This window comes from Budorcas taxicolor, chromosome 8 (genome assembly GCF_023091745.1).
Source record: "Budorcas taxicolor isolate Tak-1 chromosome 8, Takin1.1, whole genome shotgun sequence".
In the NCBI taxonomy this organism is placed as follows: domain Eukaryota; kingdom Metazoa; phylum Chordata; class Mammalia; order Artiodactyla; family Bovidae; genus Budorcas; species Budorcas taxicolor.
The window spans coordinates 20,523,618-20,550,079 of NC_068917.1; the positions used below are offsets into that span (position 1 = coordinate 20,523,618).

At 38.2% G+C, this 26,462-nt stretch overlaps 1 protein-coding gene across 1 annotated transcript in view; it reads left to right on the forward strand.

The window, feature by feature from the left end:
* Nucleotides 1-26,072, forward strand: part of CAAP1 (caspase activity and apoptosis inhibitor 1) — a 76,857-nt gene extending 50,785 nt beyond the window's left edge. The window contains exon 6 of the mRNA XM_052645181.1: nt 24,871-26,072. Coding sequence (XP_052501141.1) covers nt 24,871-25,217 — 347 coding nt within the window. The 3' untranslated portion in view covers nt 25,218-26,072. The remainder of the gene's footprint in view (nt 1-24,870) is intronic.
* The last annotated feature ends 390 nt before the right edge of the window (nt 26,073-26,462 follow it).

The following is a 26,462-nucleotide window of genomic DNA, read 5'->3' on the forward strand; positions in this document are numbered from 1 at the left end:
AGATAGCCAGATTGAAAAGAAGTAAAACTCTCCCTGTTTGCAGATGACATGATCCTATACATAGAAAACCCTAAAGACACCACCAGAAAAATACTAGAGCTAATCAATGAATATAGTAAAGTTGCAGGATATAAAATTAACACACAGAAGTTCCTTGCATTCCTATGCACTAACAATGAGAAAACAAAGAGAAATTAAGGAAACAATTCCATTCACCATTGCAGTGAAAAGAATAAAATACTTAGGAATACATCTACCAAAGAAACAAAAGACCTATATATAGAAAACTATAAAACACTGATGAAAGAAATCAAAGATGACACAAATAGATGGAGAAATACAGTGTTCATGGAGCGGTAGAATCAATATAGTGAAAATGAGTATACTACCCAAAGCGATCTATAGATTCGATGCAATCCCTATCAAGCTACCAATGTGATTTTTTCAGAGAACTAGAAGAAATAAATTTCACAATTTGTATGGAAATACAAAAACCTGGAATAGCCAAAGCAGTCTTGAGAAAGAAGAATGGAACTAGAGGAAACAACCTGCCTGACTTCAGGCTATACTACAAAGCTACAGTCATCAAGATAGTATGGTACTGGCACAAAGACAGAAATATAGAACAATGGAACAAAATAAAAAGCCCAGAGGTAAATCTTTGCACCTATGGACACCTTATCTTTGACAAAGGAGGTAAGAATATACAAAGGAGAAAAAACAATCTCTTTAACAAGTGGTGCTGGGAAAACGGGTCAGCTCAGTTGCTCAGTTGTGTCTGACACCTTGTGACCCCATGAATCGCAGCACGCCAGGCCTCCCTGTCCATCACCATCTCCCGGAGTTCACTCAGACTCACGTCCATCGAGTCCGTGACGCAATCCAGCCATCTCATCCTCAGTCGTCCCTTTCTCCTCCTGCCCCCAATCCCTCCCAGCATCAGAGTCTTTTCCAATGAGTCAACTCTTCGCATGAGGTGGCCAAAGTACTGGAGTTTCACCTTTAGCATCATTCCTTCCAAAGAAATCCCAGGGCTGATCTCCTTCAGAGTGGACTGGTTGGATATCCTTGCAGTCCAAGGGACTCTCAAGAGTCTTCTCCAACACCACAGTTCAAAAGCATCAATTCTTCGGCACTCAGCCTTCTTCACAGTCCAACTCTCACATCAGTACGTGACCACTGGGAAAACCATAGCCTTGACTAGACGGACCTTTGTTGGCAAAGTAATGTCTCTGCTTTTGAATATGCTACCTAGGTTGGTCATAACTTTCCTTCCAAGGAGTAAGCGTCTTTTAATTTCATGGCTGCAGTCACCATCTGCAGTGATTTTGGAGCCCCCCAAAATAAAGTCTGACACTGTTTCCACTGTTTCCCCATCTATTTCCCATGAAGTGATGGGACCAGATCCCATGATCTTCATTTTCTGAATGTTGAGCTTTAAGCCAACTTTTTCAGTCTCCTCTTTCACTTTCATCAAGAGGTTTTTTAGCTCCTCTTCACTTTCTGCCATAAGGGTGGTGTCATCTGCATATCTGAGGTTATTGATATTTCTCCCGGCAGTCTTGATTCCAGCTTGTGTTTCTTCCAGTCCAGCGTTTCTCATCATGTACTCTGCATGTAAGTAAATAAGCAGGGTGACAATATACAGCCTTGATGTACTCCTTTTCCTATTGGGAACCAGTCTGTTGTTCCATGTCAAGTTCTAACTGTTGCTTCCTGGCCTGCATACAGATCCCTCAAGAGGCAGGTTAGGTGGTCTGGTATTCCCATCTCTTTCAGAATTTTCCACAATTTATTGTGATCCACACAGTCAAAGGCTTTGGCATAGTCAATAAGGCAGAAATAGATGTTTTTCTGGAACTCTTTTGCTTTTTCCATGATCCAGCGGATGTTGGCAATTTGATCTCTGGTTCCTCTGCCTTTTCTAAAACCAGCTTGAACATCAGGGAGTTCACGGTTCACATATTGCTGAAGCCTGGCTTGGAGAATTTTGAGCATTACTTTACTAGCATGTGAGATGAGTGCAATTGTGTGGTAGTTTGAGCATTCTTTGGCATTGCCTTTCTTTGGAATTGGAATGAAAACTGACCTTTTCCAGTCCTGTGGCCACTGCTGAGTTTTCTAAATTTGCTGGCATATTGAGTGCAGCACTTTCACAGCATCATCTTTCAGGATTTGAAACAGCTCAACTGGAATTCCATCTCCTCCACTGGGTTTGTTCATAGTGATGCTTTCTAAGGCCCACTTGACTTCACATTCCAAGATGTCTGGCTCTAGATTAGTGATCACATCATCATGATTATCTGGGTCGTGAAGATCTTTTTGGTACAGTTCTTCCATGTATTCTTGTCACCTCTTCTTAATATCTTCTGCTTCTGTTAGGTCCATACATTTCTGTCCTTTATTGATCCCATCTTTGCATGAAATGTTCCCTTGGTATCTCTAATTTTCTTGAAGAGATCTCTAGTCTTCCCCATTCTGTTCTTTTCCTCTGTTTCTTTGCATTGATCACTGAAGAATGCTTCCTTATCTCTTCTTGCTTTTCTTTGGAACTCTGCATTCAGATGCTTATATCTTTCCTTTTCTCCTTTGCTTTTTGCCTCTCTTCTTTACACAGCTATTTGTAAGACCTCCCCAGACAGTCATTTTGCTTTTTTGCATTTCTTTTCCATGGAGATGTTGTTGATCCCTGTCTCCTGTACAATGTCACGAACCTCAGTCCATAGTTCATCAGGCACTCTATCTATCAGATCTAGGCCCTTAAATCTATTTGTCACTTCCACTGTATAATCATAAGGGATTTGATTTAGGTCATACCTGAATGGTCTAGCGGTTTTCCCTACTTTCTTCAATTTGAGTCTGAATTTGGTAATAAGGAGTTCATGATCTGAGCCACAGTCAGCTCCTGGTCTTGTTTCTGTTGACTGTATAGAGCTTCTCCATCTTTGGCTGCAAAGAATATAATCAATCTGATTTGGTGTTGACCATCTGGTGATGTCCATGTGTAGAGTCTTCTCTTGTGTTGTTGGAAGAGGGTGTTTGCTATGACCAGTGCATTTTCTTTGCAAGACTCTATTAGTCTTTGCCCTGCTTCATTCTGCATTCCAAGGCCAAATTTGCCTGTGACTCCAGGTGTTTCTTGACTTCCTCCTTTTGCATTCCAGTCCCCTATAATGAAAAGGACATCTTTTTTGGGTGTTAGTTCTAAAAGGTCTTGTAGGTCTTCAGAAAACCGTTCAACTACAGTTTCTTCAGCGTTACTGGTTGGAGCCTAGACTTTGATAACTGTGATATTCAATAGTTTGCCTTGGAGATGAACAGAGATCATTCTGTCGTTTTTGAGATTGCATCCAAGTACTGCATTTCGAACCCTTTGTTGACCGTGATGGCTACTTGATTTTTTCTGAGGGATTCCTGCCTGCAGTAGTAGATTTAATGGTCATCTGGTCAACCACTTGTAAAAGAATGAAACTAGAACACTTTCTAACCATACACAAAAATAAACTCAAAATGGGTTAAAGATCTAAACGTAAGACCAGAAACTAAAACTCCTAAAGGAGTTTTAGGAGTTTTATGTTTTATAGGCAAAACACTCTCTGACATAAATCACAGGAGGATCCTCTTTGACCCACCTCCCAGAGTAATGGAAATAAAAGCAAAAATAAACAAATGGGACCTAATTAAACCTAAAAGCTTCTGCACAACAAAGGAAACTAAAAGCAAGGTGAAAAGACAGCCTTCAGAATGGGAGAAAATAATAGTAAAAGAAGCAACTGACAAAGAATTGATCTCAGCTCACACAGCTCAATGCCAGAAAAATAAACGGCCCAATCAAAAAATGGGCCAAAGAATTAAACAGACATTTCTCCAAAGAGGACATACAGATGGTTAACAAACACATGAAAAGATGCTCAACATCACTCATTATCAGAGAAATGCAAGTCAGAACCACAATGAGGTACCGTCTCACGCCGGTCAGAATGGCTGCTATCAAAAAGTCTATAAATAGTACATGCTGGAGAGGGTGTGGATAAAAGGGAACCCTCTTACACTGTTGATGGGAATGCAAACTAGTACAACCACTATGGAGTACAGCATAGAGATTCCTTATAAAACTGGAGATAGAACTGCCATATGACCCAGCAATCCCACTGCTGGGCATACACACTGAGAAAACCAGAACTGAAAGAGACGTGTACCCCAGTATTCACTGTGGCACTGTTTACAATAGCTAGGACATGGAAGCAAACTAGATGTCCATCGGCAGACAAATGGATAACAAAGCTGTGGTACATATGCACAGTGGAATATTACTCAGCTATTAAAAAGAATGCCTTTGAGTCCGTTCTAATGAGGTAGATGAAACTGGAGTCTATTAAATGGAGTGAGGTAAGTCAGAAAGAAAACCACCAATACAGTATATTAACGCATATATATGGAATTTACAAAGATGGTAATGATGACCCTATATGCAAGACAGCAAAAGAGACACAGATATAAGGAACAGACTTTTGGACTCTGTGGGAGAAGGCGAGGGTGGGGTGATTTGAGAGAATAGCATTGAAACATGTATATTACCATATGTGAAATAGATCACCAGTCCAGGTTCAATGCATGAGACAGGGCACTCAGGATGGGGGCACATGTATACCCATGGCTGATTCATGTCAGTGTATGGCAAAAACCGCTGCTGCTGCTGCTGCTGCTAAGTTGCTTCAGTCGTGTCCGACTCTGTGCAACCCCAGAGACGGCAGCCCATCAGGCTCCCCCCTCCCTGGGTTTCTCCAGGCAAGAGTACTGAAGTGGGTTGCCATTTCCTTCTCCAGCAAAAACCACTATTGTAAAGTAATTAGCCTCCAATTAAAATAAATAAATAAAAAGAACAAAAACTAAAACAGAAATTGGAAATCAAAGCAAGGTGCTAATTGGAGAATAGAGCAATGAAAATGAAACTAACAAATACGTGGTGAGGAAAGGAAGGAAAGAAGGAATAGATATGCAGAATTAAATAGAGGTAGATAAAGAAGATTTATATCCATTAAAGATTAACTGCAAGGGAAAAAGAACAGTAGGAAAAGCAAACAAAGAAATAAATGTAGAAAAAAATAGGTTTAAAAAATTAAAATTAAAAAACAGAGAAAAGAAAAAGAAAACAAAAAACCTCTACAGAACTGCAAAAGCCCAACATAGAGGAAGAGGTTTATTAGAACTATAAAAAGTGTGAGAGGAAAAAAAGATCAAAAAGCTTAATTAGATTTCATAGTGCCGATAAAATCAACAGCTGCAACAGAGGGGAAAAAAATAAAAGAAAAAAATCCAGAAGAATCTACAGAACAAGTCAAAACATAAGAATAGTAAATGTTTTTCTTGGGTCACTGCTGTCAGAGTCTTTTCCCTCGCTGGGAGTCACAGTCCACCTCACCCCCCTAGGATGCCCTCCAACACTATGCTATGTCTGGACCTGCTGTGGGGGCAGCTCAGATTCTAATCTGGTCCTATTCCTGTGTGTTCTTGCCTCCAGTGTCCACAGCTTTCAGAACTAGTGCATTTTCTGTTGTGGGAGTTCTCAATGTCCTTTTATATGTTTCAGAGAGAGTCTGCCTAGTTGATCATGTGGATTTAATCTGCAGCTTATACAGTTGGTGGGAAGGTTTTGGGTCTTCTTCCTTAGACACACTGCCCCTGGGTTTCAATTGTGGTTTTATTTCCATCTCTGCATGTGGGTTGTCCACTGGGGTTTGCTCCTGAGGCTGCCCTGGAGGACTTGGGTTTGCTCCTTTGAGGGCCAGGTGTGGAAGTGATTCAGCTGCTTGGCTCACAGGGGTCCTGGCAGCAGCAGGTACTCAGGGGAGTTGTCGACTAGGGCAGCAGAAAATACAGTGCTCTTGAAGGGTATGGCAACCAGTATTGGCCAGTACACTCCAGTATTCTTGCCTGGAGAACCCCCGACAGAGAAGCCTGGCAGGCCGCAGTCGACAGGGTCGCAAAGTGTTGGACATGACCGAAGCGACCTTGTGCACCTAGATGCAAGACTTTCTTTTGCCTGTGGCAGCTCTGTCTCAGTGAGAGTTGAGCGTGAAGGTGGCGCAGCTGCTTGGCTTGTGGGGACCCTGGCCGCGCCAAGTGTGCAGGGACATGGACTGCATCCACCGCAGGAGTTACGGCCCTATCAGAGTCTTTTTCCAAGCCTTTTGTAGCTGGTGATCAGAAGGCCTGTTTGGCCAGTCTTTTCCCATTGCTCCACCCATTCAGGCACTTAGAGGTCTCCCTTGCCTGGAGTCCTTCTCTGTTGTTTGGTATGTCAGGCACATGGAGGGACCCCCCTGGCTGAGGTCCTGCTCTGTAGAACGGCGTGTCAGACACCCCTTTAGGGGGCACCCTAGGTGGGGTCCTACTCTATAGTTCAGTGCCTCAGGTGTTTGATGGGCCAGCCTTTCTCTCCTTCAGCTGCCGATGCTGGAGTGTGGGGAGGGAGAGCCTTTGGTGATGGCTCCACCCCCTACGTGTGACTCTGCAGTATCACTTTGCTTCCATGGCTGCCTGACTGTCCTCCACAGTCATTTCCCACCACAGCCTCCTCCCTCATATCCCCTCTATCCGTCTCTAAACAGTCAGCAGCAGCCCTTGCCCTGGGATTGCTCCACAGTCTCTAAACTCCAGCCAGCTGCTGCGCCTTCCAGGGGACCTGTGTCCCTGTCCGGGGTATGTATGTCTGCGGCATAGACTGTCTGATTCTCATTCCATTTAGGCTGCTACAGATCAGCTGTTTCAGTCTCAGCCTTAAATGTTTCTCCTCTAACTCAGACAGTTGCCCCAGTGTGGGATTGGACCCCTGCTTCAGTTCCCCCACCTGCCGAGGGCAGGTCCAGTCCTACTGACACTCCTGTTTTTCCCTCTGGCTCCTTTGTCCTACTGAGTTTTGTGTGGTTCTATATATTCTTTTCTACTGGTCAGGTCCTCCTGTCGGCTCTCAGCTGGCGTTCTGCATGCACTTCTGTGTCTAAAGGTGTATTCCTGATGTATCCATGGAGAGAGATGTGCTCCATGTCCACCTACTCCTCCTCCGTCTTGTTTCCCTTAAAAATTTTTAAATGTGGGCTGGAATCCCATATTTTAAAGAGTTCCTTCTCTGCAGAAACCTCAGCTCTACTTTCCCCTGCTTTTCTGAGCCTCCTGTAGGAAACTTTTTCAGGCAATGAGAACAGTGGGAATTCTTCTGTAGCTTGTATTGCTTTTGATATTTCCTCATTTGGATAATTAATGTTTGGATAAGGTTTATTTTTTAGCATCTTTTAAACTCTTTAACTATCCTTCCCCATGAGATTATACTTTTTCTCCAACCATTCTGAAAACATACAGGGCACTTTTTACTACATTTTCCACCTTCGGTACCAGAGTTATTTTCCCAGAGACTCTCACTACTTACTTTATGGAAAGAATAAGAAAAATAACAAAACTGACAGGTTTGTTATTTTTTGTACTTCTTTAATGAAAGTGTTTTCAGTTTTAGGGTAGGATTTCTTTCTTCTTTTTTTTTTTTTATGTAATACACTACCACTTTTTTTGCCATACTGATAATGATTGGCTGCTTTCTACATGACTGTATATATAATAGATGCCTTTACATTATCTAAAATTAGAATCAATAATTTGCTTAGTTGTGTCTAACTCTTTGAGGCCCCATGGACTATACAGTCCATGGAATTCTCCAGGCCGGAACACTAGCTGTTCCCTTCTCCAGGGGATCTTCCCAACCCAGGCATTGAATCCAGGTCTCCCAGCATTGCAGGCAGATTCTTTACCAGATGAGCCACCAGGGAAGCACGTATAAAAGATAACTTTATGTTATCTAAAATTAGAATCAAGTTTTTAGTATCTCTTTCTAAACTTTAACAAACTAAACAATTTAAACATACTGAAGCAGTGCTGTGGAAACAGCAGATGAATAGATGATGCGTTTGAGCATACCTTCCTTAGATAGGCAGCTTGTAAAGCATTGAGATGTTTGTTACTAGCAGAGAATATTGGAGTGTGATGCCCTTTTAAATTAGTAAGTTCCAACGAATTTTGGGGGTGAACAGTTGCCTGATTTTAAGCATCAGTGCTTGGAAATATGCTATTCTGTCTTCATTTTTAACCCTTTTGTATGTTTTCATAATTTCCTAGATTTTGAGATCAAACTTTTTATTCAATAGACTTTTAGTTCAAGTCTATTTAATCAAATGGTAGGAGAAATGATGAATCATATTTAAAAATATATTCTTCCTACCTCCTTTAGATAACTAGAGGAAAGATAGGCATCTCTTCCATTAGCCTGTTATTGTACTCCAGTGCAACCCCCGAAATAACCACTACCTGATCCGTTGTAAAAGGCTGGCAGGAGGTCCTATTGTGCATTTTGTCCTGGATTGGTGATGTCTTCAGAGGCAATAATTTTGAATACTACCCTTTTGTGTATTCTCATATGTGCATTTTATTCTGTTAGACTCAGCATGTACTGAGTTTAGATCTAATACTTTATATCTTTGTCCACCCTGTCCCTCACACTTGGAGTTCCTCCCCTGTCCATATCACTTGTTAGGTTTTAAGACCTACTTCATAATACATGTCTGTAAGATCTCCCTGACTTTTCCCCATTGCCTTATATACTCTGAAATTCTGTTATACTTCATTTTGCACAGTTTATCACTTTAAAGTGTGATATTCATATTTTAAGCATATACAAGCACCATGAAGGCAAAACTTGTGTCTTAAATCCTGCCACACACACACTACCTGTGGCATTTTGTAAAGCCTGCTTCTGTGGCCTTTACAGCTCATATGTGATAGGTACTGAATGGATGTTTATTGACTCTTGGAGTAATCTCTGGATTTGTGGTTCTGTTATCTTTTTAACTTATTTTTAGTTGGAGGATAATTGCTTTACAATGCTGGTATTTGCTGTACAACAGGGTGAATCAACTGTAAGTATACGTATGTCCTTTCTTTCTTCAAGACTGGATTTGTGCTTCTTAAAAGTTAGGTTTCCAGGCTATTAGACAGTCACTTATCCAGAAGTTCAATGGACGGTTCAAGGGGTTTGGTAGAATACTAGCCAGTTTTTCTGTACTAAATTGTTTGCATTTTATTTTTTATGAAAATTATTGATTAATTTTAAATATCATGGTTAACATGATACAGTTAAACTTAATTCAGTAGTTTAAAACACTGCGTGAAAGTTTGTTGGTTTTGCTAAGAGAAGGATTGAAAGCTTCTCTGAAAAGATTATTCTTACATATTAAAAGAACAGTTTTGTTTCTTTTTCGGAAAGAAACATTTTGGCTTCTTGAAAAGGCTGAAGCTCACTAAAAATGTTAAAAGTTATCAAGCTGACTTTCTACATTTAGAATATATTAAAAATGTGTTCTTTATAACTTAAAATGTTTTAAAACCAAAGTTATCTGTAGTCTAAGAAAAGAAGAAAATCCATGGAGGCACAGCACTGCTGTCCAATATATCATTGGCTTTGTTACTAATGAGATTCCAGCAGATTGATAATGCCAGAGGCCTTGGAGAGTTAAGATTCTAGAGGGAAGGCTTGTAAAATGCGTTGTTCTAAATGGCATAACCACTAAACATGAATAACTTAAACTTAGATGAGAAAAATTTATTAAAAGACAAAACAAAGTAAAATAGTTTAACCCTTCTAATAACCAACTCTGTTTGCTTGATAGGAATATTGGATTTCAATACTCTCATTTTATTCTCTGATATATATATATATATACACACACACAGGACTTTGTGACTGAAAAAAAAATAAACATATTTTAAACCTGATGTTTGGTTCCTAAATTAGAATTAACTTAAAAACCTTTTTTAGAAATTTTCAAGCATAAATAGAAAATAAAGTAGGAATTTTAACTTCCATATACTCAGCTGCATCTTCAGGAATTATCTGCAGTGTCTAATCTTTTTTCATCCATAGTCCTACCTGCTTCCTACCTGCTATATTATTTTAAAGCAAATCCTATATTTTTTCAGTTCATTTGTAAATATTTTAGTAACAGTGTATCTCTTAAAGATAAGAGCTCAGTTTTTAAACATAATCAGAATACCTTAAAAAGTAGCATTTCTTAAATATCAGATGATATTCAGAAAGTATACAAATTTAACCTAGTTGTTCATTGGTGGATATTGTGATATTAAGATTGACCTGTTGGGTCAGGTGGTATCAGCCTTGCGTTAATGGTTTTGTGCTGTGCTTACTCACTCAGTCGTGTCTGACTCTTTGCAACTCCTTGGACTGTAGCCCGCCAGGCTCCTCTGTCCATGGGGATTCTCCAAGCAAGAATACTGGAGTGAATTGCCATGCCCTCCTCCAGGGGTCTTCCCAGCCCGGGAATTGAACCGAGGTCTCCTGCGTTGCAGGCAGGTTCTTAACCAGCTGAGCTACGAGGAAAGCTCCATTAATGGTTTTAGTAGCTATTTAGTATTGTCTTTTTCCATTATTTCATTAGGGGTTACAGAACAGTAATAATGTAATTTTAACCTTGAGAGAGCCAATGTTCAAATTTCTCTAATTGTCTTATAGTATTTTTAATTTTAAATGTATTTTTTAATAATTTGAAGTTATCTTTATTTTATCCTTATTCTTTTTTAAATTCTCTAATTGTCTTATAGTATTTTAAATTTTAAATTTATTTTTTTAATAATTTGAAGTTGTCTTTATTTTATCCTTATACTTTTTAAAATTTATTTATTTTTTAATTGAAGGTTAATTGCTTTACAGAATTTTGTTGGTTTCTGCCAAACATCAACATGAATCAGCCATAGGTACATAAACTATGTAAGAATCAGTATCCAAATAAGGTCTCTACATTGCAATTGGATAATATTCAGCCTCTTTTTAATCTGTATGCTCCCCCTTTACTCCCTCTCTCTGCAGTTTATTTCTTGAAGAATCAGGATTGTTAGAGTTTCTCCATTTGAATTTGCTGATTGCATCTCAGTGTTTCTTCTAACATTGTTTTTCTGTAAATAGGTAATTAGAGTCTTGAATCAGATTCATGTTCAGTTTTTTTAACAGCAATATTTAGAAGCAATGTTGTATCCTTAAGGCACACAGTATATAGTTCTTCCATTTTTTGTGAGCATATTGTAGCCTTGGGAATCTGTTGTCCACAATGGCTGTTAAGAATGTGCTTGATTTCTTGAACCTATCTTTTATTGGAAATCTATTTCTTTCCTGCCTCTGGGAATTTTTAAGATTTTTTTTTAACCCTTGACTTCTGATATTTTACAGGATGTGTCTCAGGTGTTACGCTCCTGGGAGACCCTTTCAGTGGGAAAGCCTTTTTCATTTCATAGCAATTTTCTTCTCTTATTTCTTCATTTTCCTTCTTCATTCCCTCTCTTCTTGCTTTCTGACTTGTTCTGTTGCTCTGAGTCTCTGCTCAGCTGTTACTGTACCAAATCAAAATACTGACTGTATGAAAGCATTCTGCTACTGTCTTTATTTTTTAGTTGGAGTATAATTGCTTTACAGTGTTGTGTTAGTTTCTGCTGTACAATGAAATGAATCAGTTATAAGTATACATATATCCCCTCCCTCCTGACCTGCCTTTCACTCCTACTCCCACCCTTGTCCCACCCCTCTAGGTCAGCAGAGAGCACTGAACTGAGGCCCCTGTGCTATACAGCAGGCTCTCACTAGGTACACGTGGTCTGTATGTATATGAGTTCTGATCTGATTTGCCTACCCTCCCCTTATCTGCTCTGTGCACACATCCATTCTCTATGTCTGTGTCTCTGTTCCTGCCCTGCAAGTAGATTCATCTGAACTGTTTTTTTAGATTCCGCATATGCGTTAATAACGATATTTACGTCTCTCTGTATGCCTTAGTTCCCTTTGTATGACAGGCTCTAGGTCCTTCCATATCCCTACAAATGACTCAGTTTCGTTCCTTTTCATGGCTGAGTAATATTCCATTGTATATATGTACCACGTCGTCTTTATCCAGTCATCTGTCGATGGACATTTAGGTTGCTTCCATGTCCTAGCTGTTGTAGAGTGTGCTGCAATGAATATTGCGGTGTGTGTGTCTTTTTGAATTACGGTTTTCTCAGGGTATATGCCCAATAATAAGATTGCCGGATTGTATGTAGTTCTATATTTAGTTTTAAAAGGAGCTACCATACTCTTCTTTATAGTGGCTGTTTTGATTTGCATTTCTTTAATAATTAGTGATGTTGAGCATCTGTTCATGTGCCTCTTTGGCCATCCTTGTCTTCTTTGGAGAAATGTCCATTTAGCTCCTCTGCCTGTTTTCTGATTGAGTGTGTGTGTGAGATATCGAGCTGCATATGCAGCTTTATTCTTTCCATAGCACCTGATGTTGATTTATAATGTCTTTCCAATGACTTGATGGTAAGGCAGGGACTTTTTAAAATTCACTGCTGTTTTCTCAGTGTTTAAAACAATGTCTTATACATAGTAGGTGCTCAGTAGTTGTTGAAAAGATTAGGTTGTTGGACTTCTGAGTCATCCCCATTTCTTGACTTCTATTGCATTTTTTAATAAATTTTTTATTTCTTTTCTACATCTTGAAAGGTTTTTTAAGTCTATATTGATTTTGTTACAATGTTGTTTCTGTTTTATGTGTTTTTTTTCGGGGAAGGGGGCAGGAAGCATGTGGGATCTTAGCTCCCTGACCCAGGATTGAAGCCACACCCTCTGCGTTGGAAGGTGAAGTCCCAATTACTGGACGACCAGGGAAGTCCCTGAAAGTTTTTTTTTTTTTTAAACATTATCTTCCAGTAATCATTGAATGTTTGCTGTTGATAATTGTAATTTTAAATTTTAGTATTTCTTTTCTCTGGCCCTTTTTCATTGCATCCTGTACTTGTTTTATAGTTGCAGATCTACGTCAGGCTCCATAAGGATACTAACTAGACTTCCCAACCCCTCATTCTCCTCCAGTAGAGTATCTTCTGATCTCCACATTTTCTTTGTCTTCCTTTGTTCATCTTGGTCCTTCATTTATTTTAGTTTTTCTGGTAGCTGGTTTGGGCTTCTTCAGTAACTGTTTAGTTATATTTCGCTACCAGATCTCTCTAATGTAAGTGCATGGGGTAGGCCTCCCAATGTAGAGTGCTTGGGCCTGTGGCAAGGAAGGGGAGGATAAGAAAGAAAGGTTCATTTGGCTCAGCTATTCAGAGTGAGTTTAATTTTCTCACTCTTTGTTCCAAAGCCATCTCTTCCTTGCTTCCAAGACTCTAAGAAAGAATTACACCTCCCTGTATGTCTTTGGCTGTGGTTTTGCTTTGCTTTTATTTTTGTGTCATTTTCATACCACTTACTTACGTTTTATAAAAATTCAGCAAAATTTCTTTCTAGATGATACCCTTTCTTGTTATCTAATATTATAATTTCTTGGTTGAAGAAATACATTATGTTCATAGAGGGGAATTGGAAAACTCATTTTCTTCTCTTCCTCTTCTACTTGTATTCCCCTCTCTGGAAGGAAGCCATTATTAACAACTCTTTAAGTTACTTTCTTGACTTAACAGTATGTCTTGATCATTTTTGCACCTTGCCAATGTATTATTTTTTCTGCAGATGGGTGAAAGTCCTTTTTTAAAATCTAATGAGTAAAAAGAAATATCTTAATGTTTTAATTTGTATTTCCCTGATTAGAAATTATGTTGAGTATTTTCATATATTTACTGCACTTTTGTATTTCATACTGTGTGAAATGCTAGACCCGTTTCTATCCTTTACTTGCGTTTTAACTTGTTTCTAACAATACCCATACATTATATAAATTCTTACATTTGTTTTCTTAAAAAATGCATTTTGCTAATATTTTCTTATAAGTTTGCCCTGTCTTATAACTTTGTCTGTAGTCTATATTTTCTTTCTCAGAGGTCTCACATTTTCTCACATTTTTTTCCCTTTGTGGAATCTCTGTCTTGTGCTTTACTTAGGAAGGACTGATGTTTGTTAGTTTCACCCTCAGTTAATTTACATTTTTTAGCTATTATTTTTAAATATCCTCTCTTCTGTCACTTCAGTGGATTCTTGATAGGGAAGGGGATTAGATATGTGTGCTCAATTTGCCATCTTTAGCAGAAATTCAGACAGATATTTAATTATTCCATGTACTAGGGTTTGTCTCTTGGCTTAATTTAATAACTCATTATCAAAAAGTTTCACAGGCATGTAGTCACTCATAACATTAGATACAGTTTCATTTTATGCATTAAAAGTATTCTGGTAAGTTGAATTATTTGCACATGGAATATTACAGGCCCTATCAAGATGTAAAGCAAAGGAGAAAAGGAGAGATAAAAGCATCTGAATGAAGAGATGCAGAAAAGGAAAAGAAGAAATAGAAATAAGAAGAGATAAGAGATAAGAAAGCCTTCCTCAGCGATCAGTGCAAAGAAATAGAGGAAAACAACAGAATGGGAAAGACTAGAGATCTCTTCAAGAAAATTAGAGATACCAAGGGAACATTTCACACAAAGATGGGATTGATAAAGGACAGAAATGGTATGGAGCTAACAGAAGCAGAAGCTATTAAGAAGAGGTGGCAAGAATACACGGAAGAACTGTACAAAAAATGATCTTGAAGACCAAGATAATCACGATGGTGTGATCACTTACCGAGAGCCAGACATCCTAGAACGTGAAGTCAGGTGGGCCTTAGAAAGTATCACTACGAACAAAGCTAGTGGAGGTGATGGGATTCCAGTTGAGCTATTTCAAATCCTACAAGATGATGCTGTGAAAGTGCTGCACTCAATATGCCAGCAAATTTGGAAAACTCAGCATTGGCCACAGGACTGGAAAAGATCAGTTTTCATTCCAATCCCAAAGAAAGGCAATGCCAAAGAATGCTCAAACTACAGCACAATTGCAGTCATCTCACACGCTAGTAAAGTAATGCTCAAAATTCTCCAAGCCAGGCTTCAGCAATATGTGAACTGTGAACTTCCAGATGTTCAAGCCGGTTTTGGAAAAGGCAGAGGAACCAGGGATCAAATTGCCTACATCCACTGGATCATGGAAAAAGCAAGAGAGATCCAGAAAAACATATATTTCTGCTTTATTGACTATGCCAAAGCCTTTGACTGTGTGGATCACAATAAACTGTGGAAAATTCTTCAAGAGGTGGGAATACCAGACCACCTGACCTGCTTCTTGAGAAACCTGTATACAAGTCAGGAAGCAACAGTTAGAACTGGACATGGAACAACAGACTGGTTCCAAATAGGAAAAGGAGTACGTCAAGGCTGTATATTGTCACCCTGCTTATTTAACTTCTATGCAGAGTACATCATGAGAAAGGCAGGGCTGGAAGAAGCACAAGCTGGAATCAGGATTGCTGGGAGAAATATCAATAACCTCAGATATGCAGATGACACCATCTTTATGGCAGGAAGTGAAGAGGAACTAAAAAGCCTCTTGATGAAAGTGAAAGAGGAGAGTGAAAAAGTTGGCTTAAAGCTCAACATTCAGAAAATGAAGATCATGGGATCTGGTCCCATCACTTCATGGGAAATAGATGGGGAAACAGTAGAAACAGTGTCAGACTTTATTTTTGGGGGCTCCAGAATCACTGCAGATGGTGACTGCACCCATGAAATTAAAAGATGCTTATTCCTTGGAAGGAAACTTAAGACCAACCTAGATAGCATATTGAAAAGCAGAGACATTACTTTGCCAACAAAGATCCGTCTAGTCAAGGCTATGGTTTTCCCAGTGGTCATGTATGGATGTGAGAGATGGACTGTGAAGAAAGCTGAGTGCTGAAGAATTGATGCCTTTGAACTGTGGTATTGGAGAAGACTCTTGAGAGTCCCTTGGACTGCAAGGAGATCCAACCAGTCCATTCTATAGGAGATCAGCCCTGCGATTTCTTTGATAGGAATGATGCTAAAGCTGAAACTCCAGTACTTTGGCCATTTCATGCGAAGAGTTGACTCATTGGAAAAGACTCTGATGCTGGGAGGGATTAGGGACAGGAGGAGAAGGGGACCACAGAGGATGAGATGGCTGGATGGCATCACTGACTCGATGGATGCGAGTCTGAGTGAACTCCGGGAGTTGGTGATGGACAGGGAGGCCTGGCGTGCTGTGATTCATGGGGTCGCAAATAGACACGACTGAGCGACTGAACTGAACTGATCAAGGTGTAAACATGCTAGCATAACTTAATGGAGAAGGCAGTGGTACCCCAGTCCAGTACTCTTGCCTGGAAAATCCCATGGACGGAGGAGCCTGGTAGGCTGCAGTCCATGGGGTCGCTAAGAGTCTGACACGACTGAGTAACTTCACTTTCACTTTTCACTTTCATGCATTGGAGAAGGAAATGGCAACCCACTCCAGTGTTCTTGCCAGGAGAATCCCAGGGATGGGGGAGCCTGGTGGGCTGCCATCTGTGGGGTTGCACAGAGTCGGACACGACTGAAGTGACTTAGCAGCAGCATAACTTAAAAGTGTTTTTTAATTTTTATTACTCAAAATGTTTAAAAACTCTTCTATGTTTGTTTACTTTCATTGGGTAATTAAAACTTTTATTATAATAGAAAGCAAATCTAAAACATGAAATATTTTCCTTTATCTAGCTTAGGGCATCTCTGTAGCGCTCAAGTATTGAGAATTGTCACAGATGATAATAAAAATAAAAGTATTGTATTTTAGATTTTTTTATTATGTAGTATGTTCCCTTTTTAAAATACTGACATTTTAAATGGATGGGTCTTTCATAGTTGTAATTTTTCTTCTTGTCAGTAAAATATTTAGAGTGGTAGGTGTTTTATTTAGTTGCCAAATATTTTTCCCTTTATGGTTTTATCCCATGTTTGTGTTGTTGTTGTTATTCAATTGCAAAGTCCTGCCTGACTTTTTGTGACCCTATGGACTGCGGCACGCCGGGCTTCCCCATCCTTCACTATCTCCCAGAGTTTGCTTAAACTCATGTCCATTGAGGCCGTCCCTGATAGCTCAGTTAGTAAAGAATCCACCTGCAATGTGGGAGACCTGGGTGCAATCCCTGGGTTGGGAAGATCCCCTGGAGAAGGGAAAGGCTACCCACTCCAGTTTCCTGGCCTGGAGAATTCCATGGACTGTATAGTTCATGGGGTCAAAAAGAGTTGGTCCAGAGTTTGACTAGAGTATGAATCAAGTTGGTAGCAAAGAAGATAGCAGGAAAACAAAAGAAAAGTTGAACATAGATCGGAAGAAAATGGAATAGAATTTATATTTGTGAGTAGTTGGCTAGGGGATTAACCATAAGAGATGAATGCTCAATAAGTCCTTGAACTCTTTATTGCTTTTTCCTTGAAAATTATTAATATTTTAACTCTTTGTCTTCCTATAACTTTTGCTTAGCCAAGTTCTTAAACTCGTTTGTCTTTTCCCTGAGGTTATTTGGTTCATTCCTTCAATTATATTGCTTTTCTCTAAAATTCTCTAAATGATATTTAGTATTTTAGTGCCCACCTATGTTACTAGATTATATAAAGGAGCAGAATTAATGTAGTTAATTCTGTAATGTCTCTTGTTTCTTTATATATACTTATTTAAAGTATTTTAATTTTTATATATTTAAAAGTATTTTTATTTTATATATATATATATATATTTTAAAGTATTTTTATTTATTTGGCTGCACCAAATCTTATTGTTTCTTATTTGACCATGCTGTGTCTAAGTTGCAGAACGCAGGATCTAGTTCCCTGAGCAGGGATCGAACCTAGTTCCCTGCATTGAGAATGAGGGGTTTTAGCCACTGGACCACCAGGGAAGTCCCTCTTTGTGTATATTTTAAAGTTACTTTGTTTTATTTAAAAAATTTTTAATTTTATTGGAGTGTAGTGGATTTATAGTTGTTTTAGTTTCAGGCGTACAGCAAATGGACTCAGTTACGCATATATGTATTTACATATGTTCATTCCTTTTTAGATTCTTTTTCATTTAGGTTATCACAGAATGTTGAGTAGAGTTTCCTCTGCTATACAGTAGGTCCTTGTTGGTCTTATATATGGTAGTGTATGTATGTTCATTCCAAGCTCCTCATTTATCTCTCCCCTCCAAGTTTTCCCTTTGGTAACCATCTGCTTGTTTTGATGTATGTAAGTCTTTTTCTGTGTTGTAAGTCAGTTCATTTGTATCTTTTTTTAAGAATTAGATTCCACACATGAGTGATACTGTATGATATTTATCTTTCTCTCTCTGACTTACTTCACTTAGTATGATAATCTCTAGGTCCATCCAGTCAGTTCAGTTCATTTGTTCAGTCGTGTCTGACTCTGCGACCCCACGGACTACAGCACATCAGGCCTCCCTGTCTATCCCCAACTCCTGGAGTTTACTCAAATTCATGTCCATTAGTCTGTGATGCCATCCAACCATCTCATCCTCTTTCGTCCCCTTCTCCTTCTGCCTTCAGTCTTTCCCAGCATCAGGGTCTTTTCAAATGATTCAGTTCTTCGCATCAGGTGGCCAAAGAAGGAGCTTAAGCGTCAGTGAATATTCAGGACTGATTTCCTTTAGGATGGACTGGTTGGATCTCCTTGCAGTCCAAGGGACTCTCAAGAGTCTTCTCCAGCACCACAGTTCAAAAGCATCAATTCTTTGGCATGCAGCTTTCTTTATAGTCCAGCTATAGTTCAACTTTCTTTATAGTCCATCCATATATGACTACTGGAAAACCATACTTTGACTAGATGGACCTTTGTTGACAAAGTAATGTCTCTGCTTTTTAGTATGCTATCTAGGTTGGTCATAACTTTTCTTCCAAGGAGCATCTTTTAATTTCATGGCTGCAGTCACCATGTGCAATGACTTTGGAGCCCCCCAAAATAAAATCTGTCACTGTTTCCCCATCTGTTTGCCATGAAGTGATGGGACCAGATGCCATGATCTTAGTTTTCTGAATGTTGAGTTTTAAGCCAACTTTTTAACTCTCTTCTTTCACTTTCATCAAGAGGCTCTTTAGTTCTTTCTCACTTTCTGCCATAAGGGTGGTATCATCTGCATATCTGAAGTTATTGATATTTCTCCTGGCAATCTTGATTCCAGCTTGTGCTTCCTCCAGCCCAGCTTTTCTCATGATGAATTCTTCATATAAGTTAAATAAGCAGGGTGACAATATACAGCCTTGATGTACTCCTTTGCGATTTGGAACCAGTCTGTTGTTCCATGTCCAGTTCTAACTGTTGCTTCCTGACCGGCATACAGATTTCTCAAGAGGCAGGTCAGGTGGTCTGGTATTCCCGTCTTTTGAAGAATTTTCTAGAGTTTGTTGTGGTTCACACAGTCAAAGGCTTTGGTGTAGTCAGTAAAGCAGAAGTAGATGTTTTTCTGAAACTCTCTTGCTTTTTTGATGATCCAACAGATGCTGGCAATTTGATCTCTGGTTCCTCTGCCTTTTCTAAATCCAGCATGAACATCTGGAAGTTCATGGTTCATGTACTGTTGAAACCTGGCTTGGAGAATTTTGAGCATTACTTTACTAGCGTGTGAGATGAGTGCAATTGTGTGGTAGTTTGAGCATTCTTTGGCATTGCCTTTCTTTGGAATTGGAATGAAAACTGACCTTTTCCAGTCCTGTGGCCACTGCTGAATTTTCCAAATTTGCTGGCATAATGAGTGCAGCACTTTCACAGCATCATCTTTCAGGACTTGAAATAGCTCAACTGGAATTCCATCACCTCCACTAGCTTTGTTCATAGTGATGCTTTCTAAGGCCCACTTGACTTCACATTCCAGGATGTCTGGCTCTAGGTTGATGATCACACCTTCATGATTATCTAGGTCGTGAAATTCTTTTTTGTATAGTTCTTCTGTGTATTCTTACCACCTCTTCTTAATATCTTCTGCTTCTGTTAGGTCTGTACTATTTCTGTCCTTTATTGTACCCATCTTCGTATGAAATGTTCCCTTGGTATCTTTAATTTTGTTGGAGAGATCTCTAGACTTTTCCATTCTGTTGTTTTCCTCTATTTCTTTGCACTGATCACTGAGGAAGGCTTTCTTATCTCTTCTTGCTATTCTTTGGAACTCTGCATTCAGATGCTTATATCTTTTCTTTTCTCCTTTGCCTTTTGCTTCTGTTCTATTCACAGCTATTTGTAAGGCCTCCTCAGACAGCCATTTTGCCTTTTTGCATTTCTTTTCCTTGGGGATGGTCTTGATCCCTGCCTCCTGTACACTGTCATGAACCTTTGTCCATAGTTCTTCAGGCACTGTGTCTATCAGATATAATCTGTTGAATCTATTTGTCACTTCCACTGTATAATTGTAAGGGATTTGATTTAGGTCGTGCCTGAATGGTCTAATGGTTTTCCCTACTTTCTTCAATTTAAGTCTGAATTTGGCAATAAGGAGTTCATGATCTGAGCCACAGTCAGCTCCTGGTCTTGTTTTTGCTGACTGTATAGAGCTTCTCCATCTTTGGCTGCAAAGAATATAATCAGTCTGATTTTGGTATTGACCATCTGGTGATGTCCATGTATAGAGTCTTCTCTTGTGTTGTTGGAAGAGGGTGTTTGCTATGACCAGTGCATTCTCTTGGCAAAATTCATATAAGCCTTTTCCCTTCTTCATATTGTACTCCAAGGCCAGATTTGCTTGTTACTCCTGGTATTTCTTGAGTTCCTACTTTTGCATTCCAGCCCCCTGTAATGAAAAGGACATCTTTTTTTGGTGTTATCCATGTTGCTGCAAATAATGTTGTTTCATTCTTTGTTATGGCTGAGCAGTATTACGTTGTATATATGTACCATGCCTAAGTTAGTTATTTTGCTGCTTTATGACTTCAGTAATTGGTCTAATTTTATGCTTGCTCTCTTCCCCCAGCCATTTTTTGTAGTAATGTTTTTAACAGCAATAGTATGAATTCTTAATATTTTAAATTAGATTTGTATTATTTTATCTCAAACCCCTATGTCTTTTATTTTTCTTGGTGGATTTCAATGACCTTACTTTAGCATCATGAATACATAGAAACTATTTTTATTTCTCTTAGAGGAGTACAAATAATTTCCCTGAGATTGTTTTGTTACTCTCAGACTCCTAAGTGTGTATAAAAGCTTGAAAATGCTCCTTTGTAGAATTCTCTTAAAATTTAAATGGGTACTCACTCCCCTGAACACACTTGTGCACAGATGTGCATGTATGTGCATGCACACTCACACACTTACTTTCACAGATGCAGAGTGGGGGTGCAGAAGGACAGAACCATGACTGCACTGATATTTTGAGGACTTAGAATAAGGCATATTAGGTTAAGGTTTGGAGAAGGCAATGGCAGCCCACTCCAGTACTGTTGCCTGGAAAATCCCATGGACAGAGGAGCCTGGTGGGCTGCAGTCCATGAGGTCGCTAAGAGTCGGACACGATTGAGCGACTTCACTTTCACTTTTCACTTTCATGCATTGGAGAAGGAAATGGCAACCCACAGTGTTCTTGCCTGGAGAATCCCAGGGACAGGGGACCCTGGTGGGCTGCTGTCTGTGGGGTTGCACAGAGTCGGACATGACTGAAGTGACTTAGCAGCAGTAGCAGCAGGTTAAGGTTACTGTTTTAGAGTGTACAAGTTTTCCCCTTCTGGTTGGAGGATCATAATTGGTAACAAAAGACCGTATAGTTTTCTGATACTGAGGATGAGAGTAAATTATCTTTGAAAATGTATTCTTATGTTTGCAGACTATATCTTAAAAATGAGTCAGTAGAATGAAGAAACTTAAGAACTAGTGAAACAACAACAGTATGATCTTACACCTTTAAATAGTTTGTCAGGTTACATTGTACAAGTCACTTATCTTGTCACATTTGTGAAGTGAAGTACTTTTGCTGAATTATTTCAAGTACAGATTCTACAAAGCTTTGGCCTCTACAGTGCAGGTGTAATGGGCAGATAGGACTTAATGAATGCTTTTACCTATACTGTGCTGCAGAGAACTCAATCACTTGGATTTTGATAATTTTACATGTAAACCAGAGAACAGCAAATTCATAGAGGACTGTTTCTTCTTCAAGTACTATGTATACTACTGTTTCTGATTAAAAAAAAAAAAGTAAAGCAAGCTCCGCCTCTGCTCTCTAAAAACATTTGAAACAAACCCATAGAAAATATAAATGAAAAAAGTTTTTCATCAAGATTTTTCTCCTTTGAAACATTGGGAGCGTGTGTATAAACATTTTGATCCTGAATCTCTAGTGCTGATAACTTTATGAACTTGTTGTTTAGTCCATTAAGTCGTGTCTCTTTTGTGACCCCATGAACTATAGCCCGCTAAGGCTCCTCTGTCCATGGGATTTCCCAGGCGAGAAGACTGGAGTGGGTTGCCATTTCCTCCTTTTGGGGATCTTAAGTTTATGGCAGAGGAGCTCTTTAGCTGTGGCTGCTTTTTGAGTAGCTTATATAAATAGGCTTAAAGAGTGATCTGAATTAAGTGAGAGTATATAGCTTAGTAGATCTTAGCCATTTCAGAAGTGTTTGAAAGAGGGGGAAAAAAGGATGAACATAATAGACCTTCACTTAGAAATATTTTTACATACTCACATATATCTCTGTAATCTCTGTTGAGAGCAAATATAGGCTGATGATTTGCCATGTAAACGTCTACAGGATCTACTAAAATAGATTCTCCACTTATTTAATGAAAATATCTAAGTTTCACTCATTCATTTATTTAGAGTCAAAGCAAACTGATTTCATAAAAATGCAGCTGCTTCAACATTTGTGATTTAACGTATAATCCTCTAAGGGTTTCTGTGGATATGCTACAAATATTTCTGATTCAGTTGCCATTATCACAAACATTTAGTGGAGCTTGTAGTTCATGTTAGGTACAAAAAAAAAAAAAGAGATTCCATAGTTGTTGATTAATTATACATTGATCCCTAAGGTAATATGTGAACTTCAGTTATAATGCCTGAGCTTTGTACTTCTTTTCACTAGAAAGCTGTTGCCAATAAAGAGTTTTTGGTCAAAAATTTTTAGTAGAGCAGGATTTACTGACTTGTTTCTTATTTTTCATTAGCTACTTTCATTGGCTTGTAGGAAATTCTTTTGGATTATTATCTAGCTGACAAATATATTAAGTGAAATATAAGTGATACCTGAATCTTATGGGGAGAAAAAAGGAAAACAGTTTAAAATATTGCCATTTTATATATTTTTGTATATACAGCTTACTGTGTAAAATTAGGCTTATGGGACATCCTAAGACAATCTACCTTAATTTTTACAGGAGAGAACTTCTGAGAAAGTAAGGGATTTTCCCCAAATTATATGATTAAAAGCAGAGTAAGGGTTAGAATTCAGGTATTCCAACTTTGAGACTCTCCTTTTCTCCCCAGTCATCCATTACATTCTGCTCTTCATTCATTATCAGGCAACAACTTCTAGCCTGAAAAAACAATCACATTTTTCTGAAAGCTTGTATTTTAAAATCTTTTAAACAGGCGCATATTTTCACTCAGAATCAGTGACTACAGGTTTAGAATTCTGGAGTAAAGGCTGTTAGGCATGAAAAACAACTTTTAGACTATGAACAACTTAGCAGCACTTTTTTTCTTAAATTTGTTTTGTCTCACATTAGAATACTTAGATGTAAAGCATTATTTATTTATACAAAAGGCTATATTCATTTTTTTCTGTAGCTATTTGGAAATATTATAGAGAGATATATAAAATATTCTTTGGCATTAAATGATTAAAATTGGAACTTTTTACAAGTTCTCTTTGTGGACACATAATTTGTTAGCTCATTTTCTACTTTAATTTTGGAGTGGGAGTAGTTTTTGAATAATTAGGATGTAGGAGAATCAGTTAAGGTCAGTAAATAATTTACTTTAAAATCCGTGGAGTAGAATTTTTATACGTTATATTATCAGAATTTTCCATCTGTCAGTCTATGTTTTGTAAATGTTTTCCCTACCACAGGGAAAGCTAACAATTGGGGGATCATTACTTTCTTTTTAAAAGACATATCAGGAATTTAAAATATAAATAGATTGGAGGTGTAGAGGGGCCCTCAAAGTTGTAACTAACTTGTGGACTTTAGTAATGGTCCAAGACCATAGTGGTTGAGGGCTACAATCTGTGTTTATATGCACGTTCCTAGCATCAGTTACAGAAGCCTTATAACAAATGCATTTTTAAAAAATTATGGCTTACTAACTTCATTAATTAAAATCCTATTGATGAAAGTTATTTTATCTTATAAAGTAGCCTTAGGCATTCTCCTTTAATTTATTGATTTAGAACAAAGCGTTTGAAAAAGCATATGAAAAGCTTTGGCAGTCACATGGTGTCCAGCTTACTGGTGATATTTTTCTGTTTTTACAGTTTATAAGGCAGAGTACTTTAAACTTCTTTTTGAGTGGAATTTTACTTCGGTAATAAGCAGTATTCTGTCCAGAGGGTGTCAGCATTTTGTAATGTCAAGGCTTCATTGTGGTCTAAAGTGGTACATTTTAATTTGGAAAGTTGGTCAGGGACATCCATATGATGGTATACATTTCCCAATGCTTCCATGTTCTACTAAATTGGGATGAAAAATACATTAAGATTTACATTAAATTAGGTGTTTTCAAAGTTGATGGGGGAATTCCCTGGCAGTCCAGAGGTTAGGACTCAGTGGTTTCACTGCCAGGGCCTGAATTTGATCCCTGGTCAGAAAATTAAGATTCTTCAGGTAAAAAAAAAAAAAAGGTTGAGGAGTCAGGGGAAAAGGGTTTGGGATGAGGCTTATGAAATGTGGGAGATGGGGGAGGTCAAAGCAGCCCTTACTTTATAAATAGAAGGGAAATTTTGATCAGAACCTCTAGGTCACATGATTCTTTCCCTTTTTGTGTGTGTGTTACAGGCAAAGGGGAAGATAGCGATGTACTCAGTATAAATGCAGACGCTTATGACAGCGACATAGAAGGCCCCTGTAATGAAGAAGCAGCTGCTCCTGAAGTCCCAGAAAATACAGTCCAGAGTGAAGCTGGTCAGATAGATGACCTGGAGAAAGACATTGAGAAAAGTGTGAACGAGATTCTGGGACTTGCAGAGTCCAGTCCAAAGGAGCCCAAAGCCACCACCCTGACTGTTCCTCCGCCGGAAGATGTTCAGCCTTCCGCACAGCAGCTGGAGCTGCTCGAACTTGAAATGAGGGCCAGAGCTATTAAAGCCCTGATGAAAGCTGGTGATATAAAAAAGCCAGCCTAGTTTATTTAAGTTGTGTCTGAATATTGGATGTGTTTGAACAATGCCACACTGTATCATTTTGTATCTAATGTTTTTTTGGGGGTCTTACCTGATATTTCTCATATAACTCTTACTAGATAAAGTCATCTTAGGTCTAAAATACATGTTATTGTTGTTGTTACTTTTGTATTATGTAGTTGTTTTTTGAATTCATGACACATATCATTGGGTACTCTAGATACTTTGTTAGATGAGTATTTAGTATTTCTGCAAATTAATATCTGAAAACCCATTAGCTAAAAAGTCATGATATTTTTTCCTTTATTTTGAAATATTTTGGCATCAAACCAAATAGTTTATGAAAGATTGACCAAGCATGTTGCCTTCAGGGTATCTATATTTTGCAATAGAATATTAAATGACTGCTCCTAGGTATATTAACAATTTAAGTTGAGTTATATTTATATGCACTTTTAAAATATGTACCATTTTGAAGATGGCTTTTATGGGTATGGACTTACTAAAAACTGAACAACATTTTTGTTACAAGGCAGAGATTCAAAATGGCTGAGCAAAGCTTTTTTATAAAAAAGGAAAAAAAAGGACTTAGTTTAAAGCATTTTTTAACAATGTCGAATTAATTGTCCAACTTTAATTCCAGCAGACAAACCATTCTAACAGGTATTTGATACTGTCGAACTCTTAGTTCAGTTTTTTTCCTTCAATAAAAAGGGCACACATTTTCATTTACATTCCAGGCAGTTAGGAGAAGGAGACTATTTTATTGTACAGGCTTTCATCTGATGTTTTTGCTTGAAAATCTTACGTGCTATAATTCCATGAATTAAAAATCATTAAGACTGTCATTCTGGATCTGAGGACTTTTGATAGATTTCCAAAAATGAATTTAATTTCAGGAAGTTTTGATAAGTGGATGTAATAATTAATCTAATTTTGTATAGTTTTTGTAAATAGATTAACATGCTGCCACAATTATGAATGCTTTTTGTCCCATCACTAATTGTAGTTGTTTGATACCAAAATAAATTTAGGTAGAGACTCTTAACTTAAAATAAATTTTTTTTTTGTAAAATATAAATCTGAAACTGTTGTTTTTATATTTGCTAACAAATATATTTATAAGGCATGTTCTGTTAGTGTTGTGGAAGGATTTTCCTTACACACAAAAGAACCTAGAGGGATTGTGTCTTTTTAGCTGGCTTAATTATATATAAATTTTAGAGAATCTCTTATGGAAATAGTACT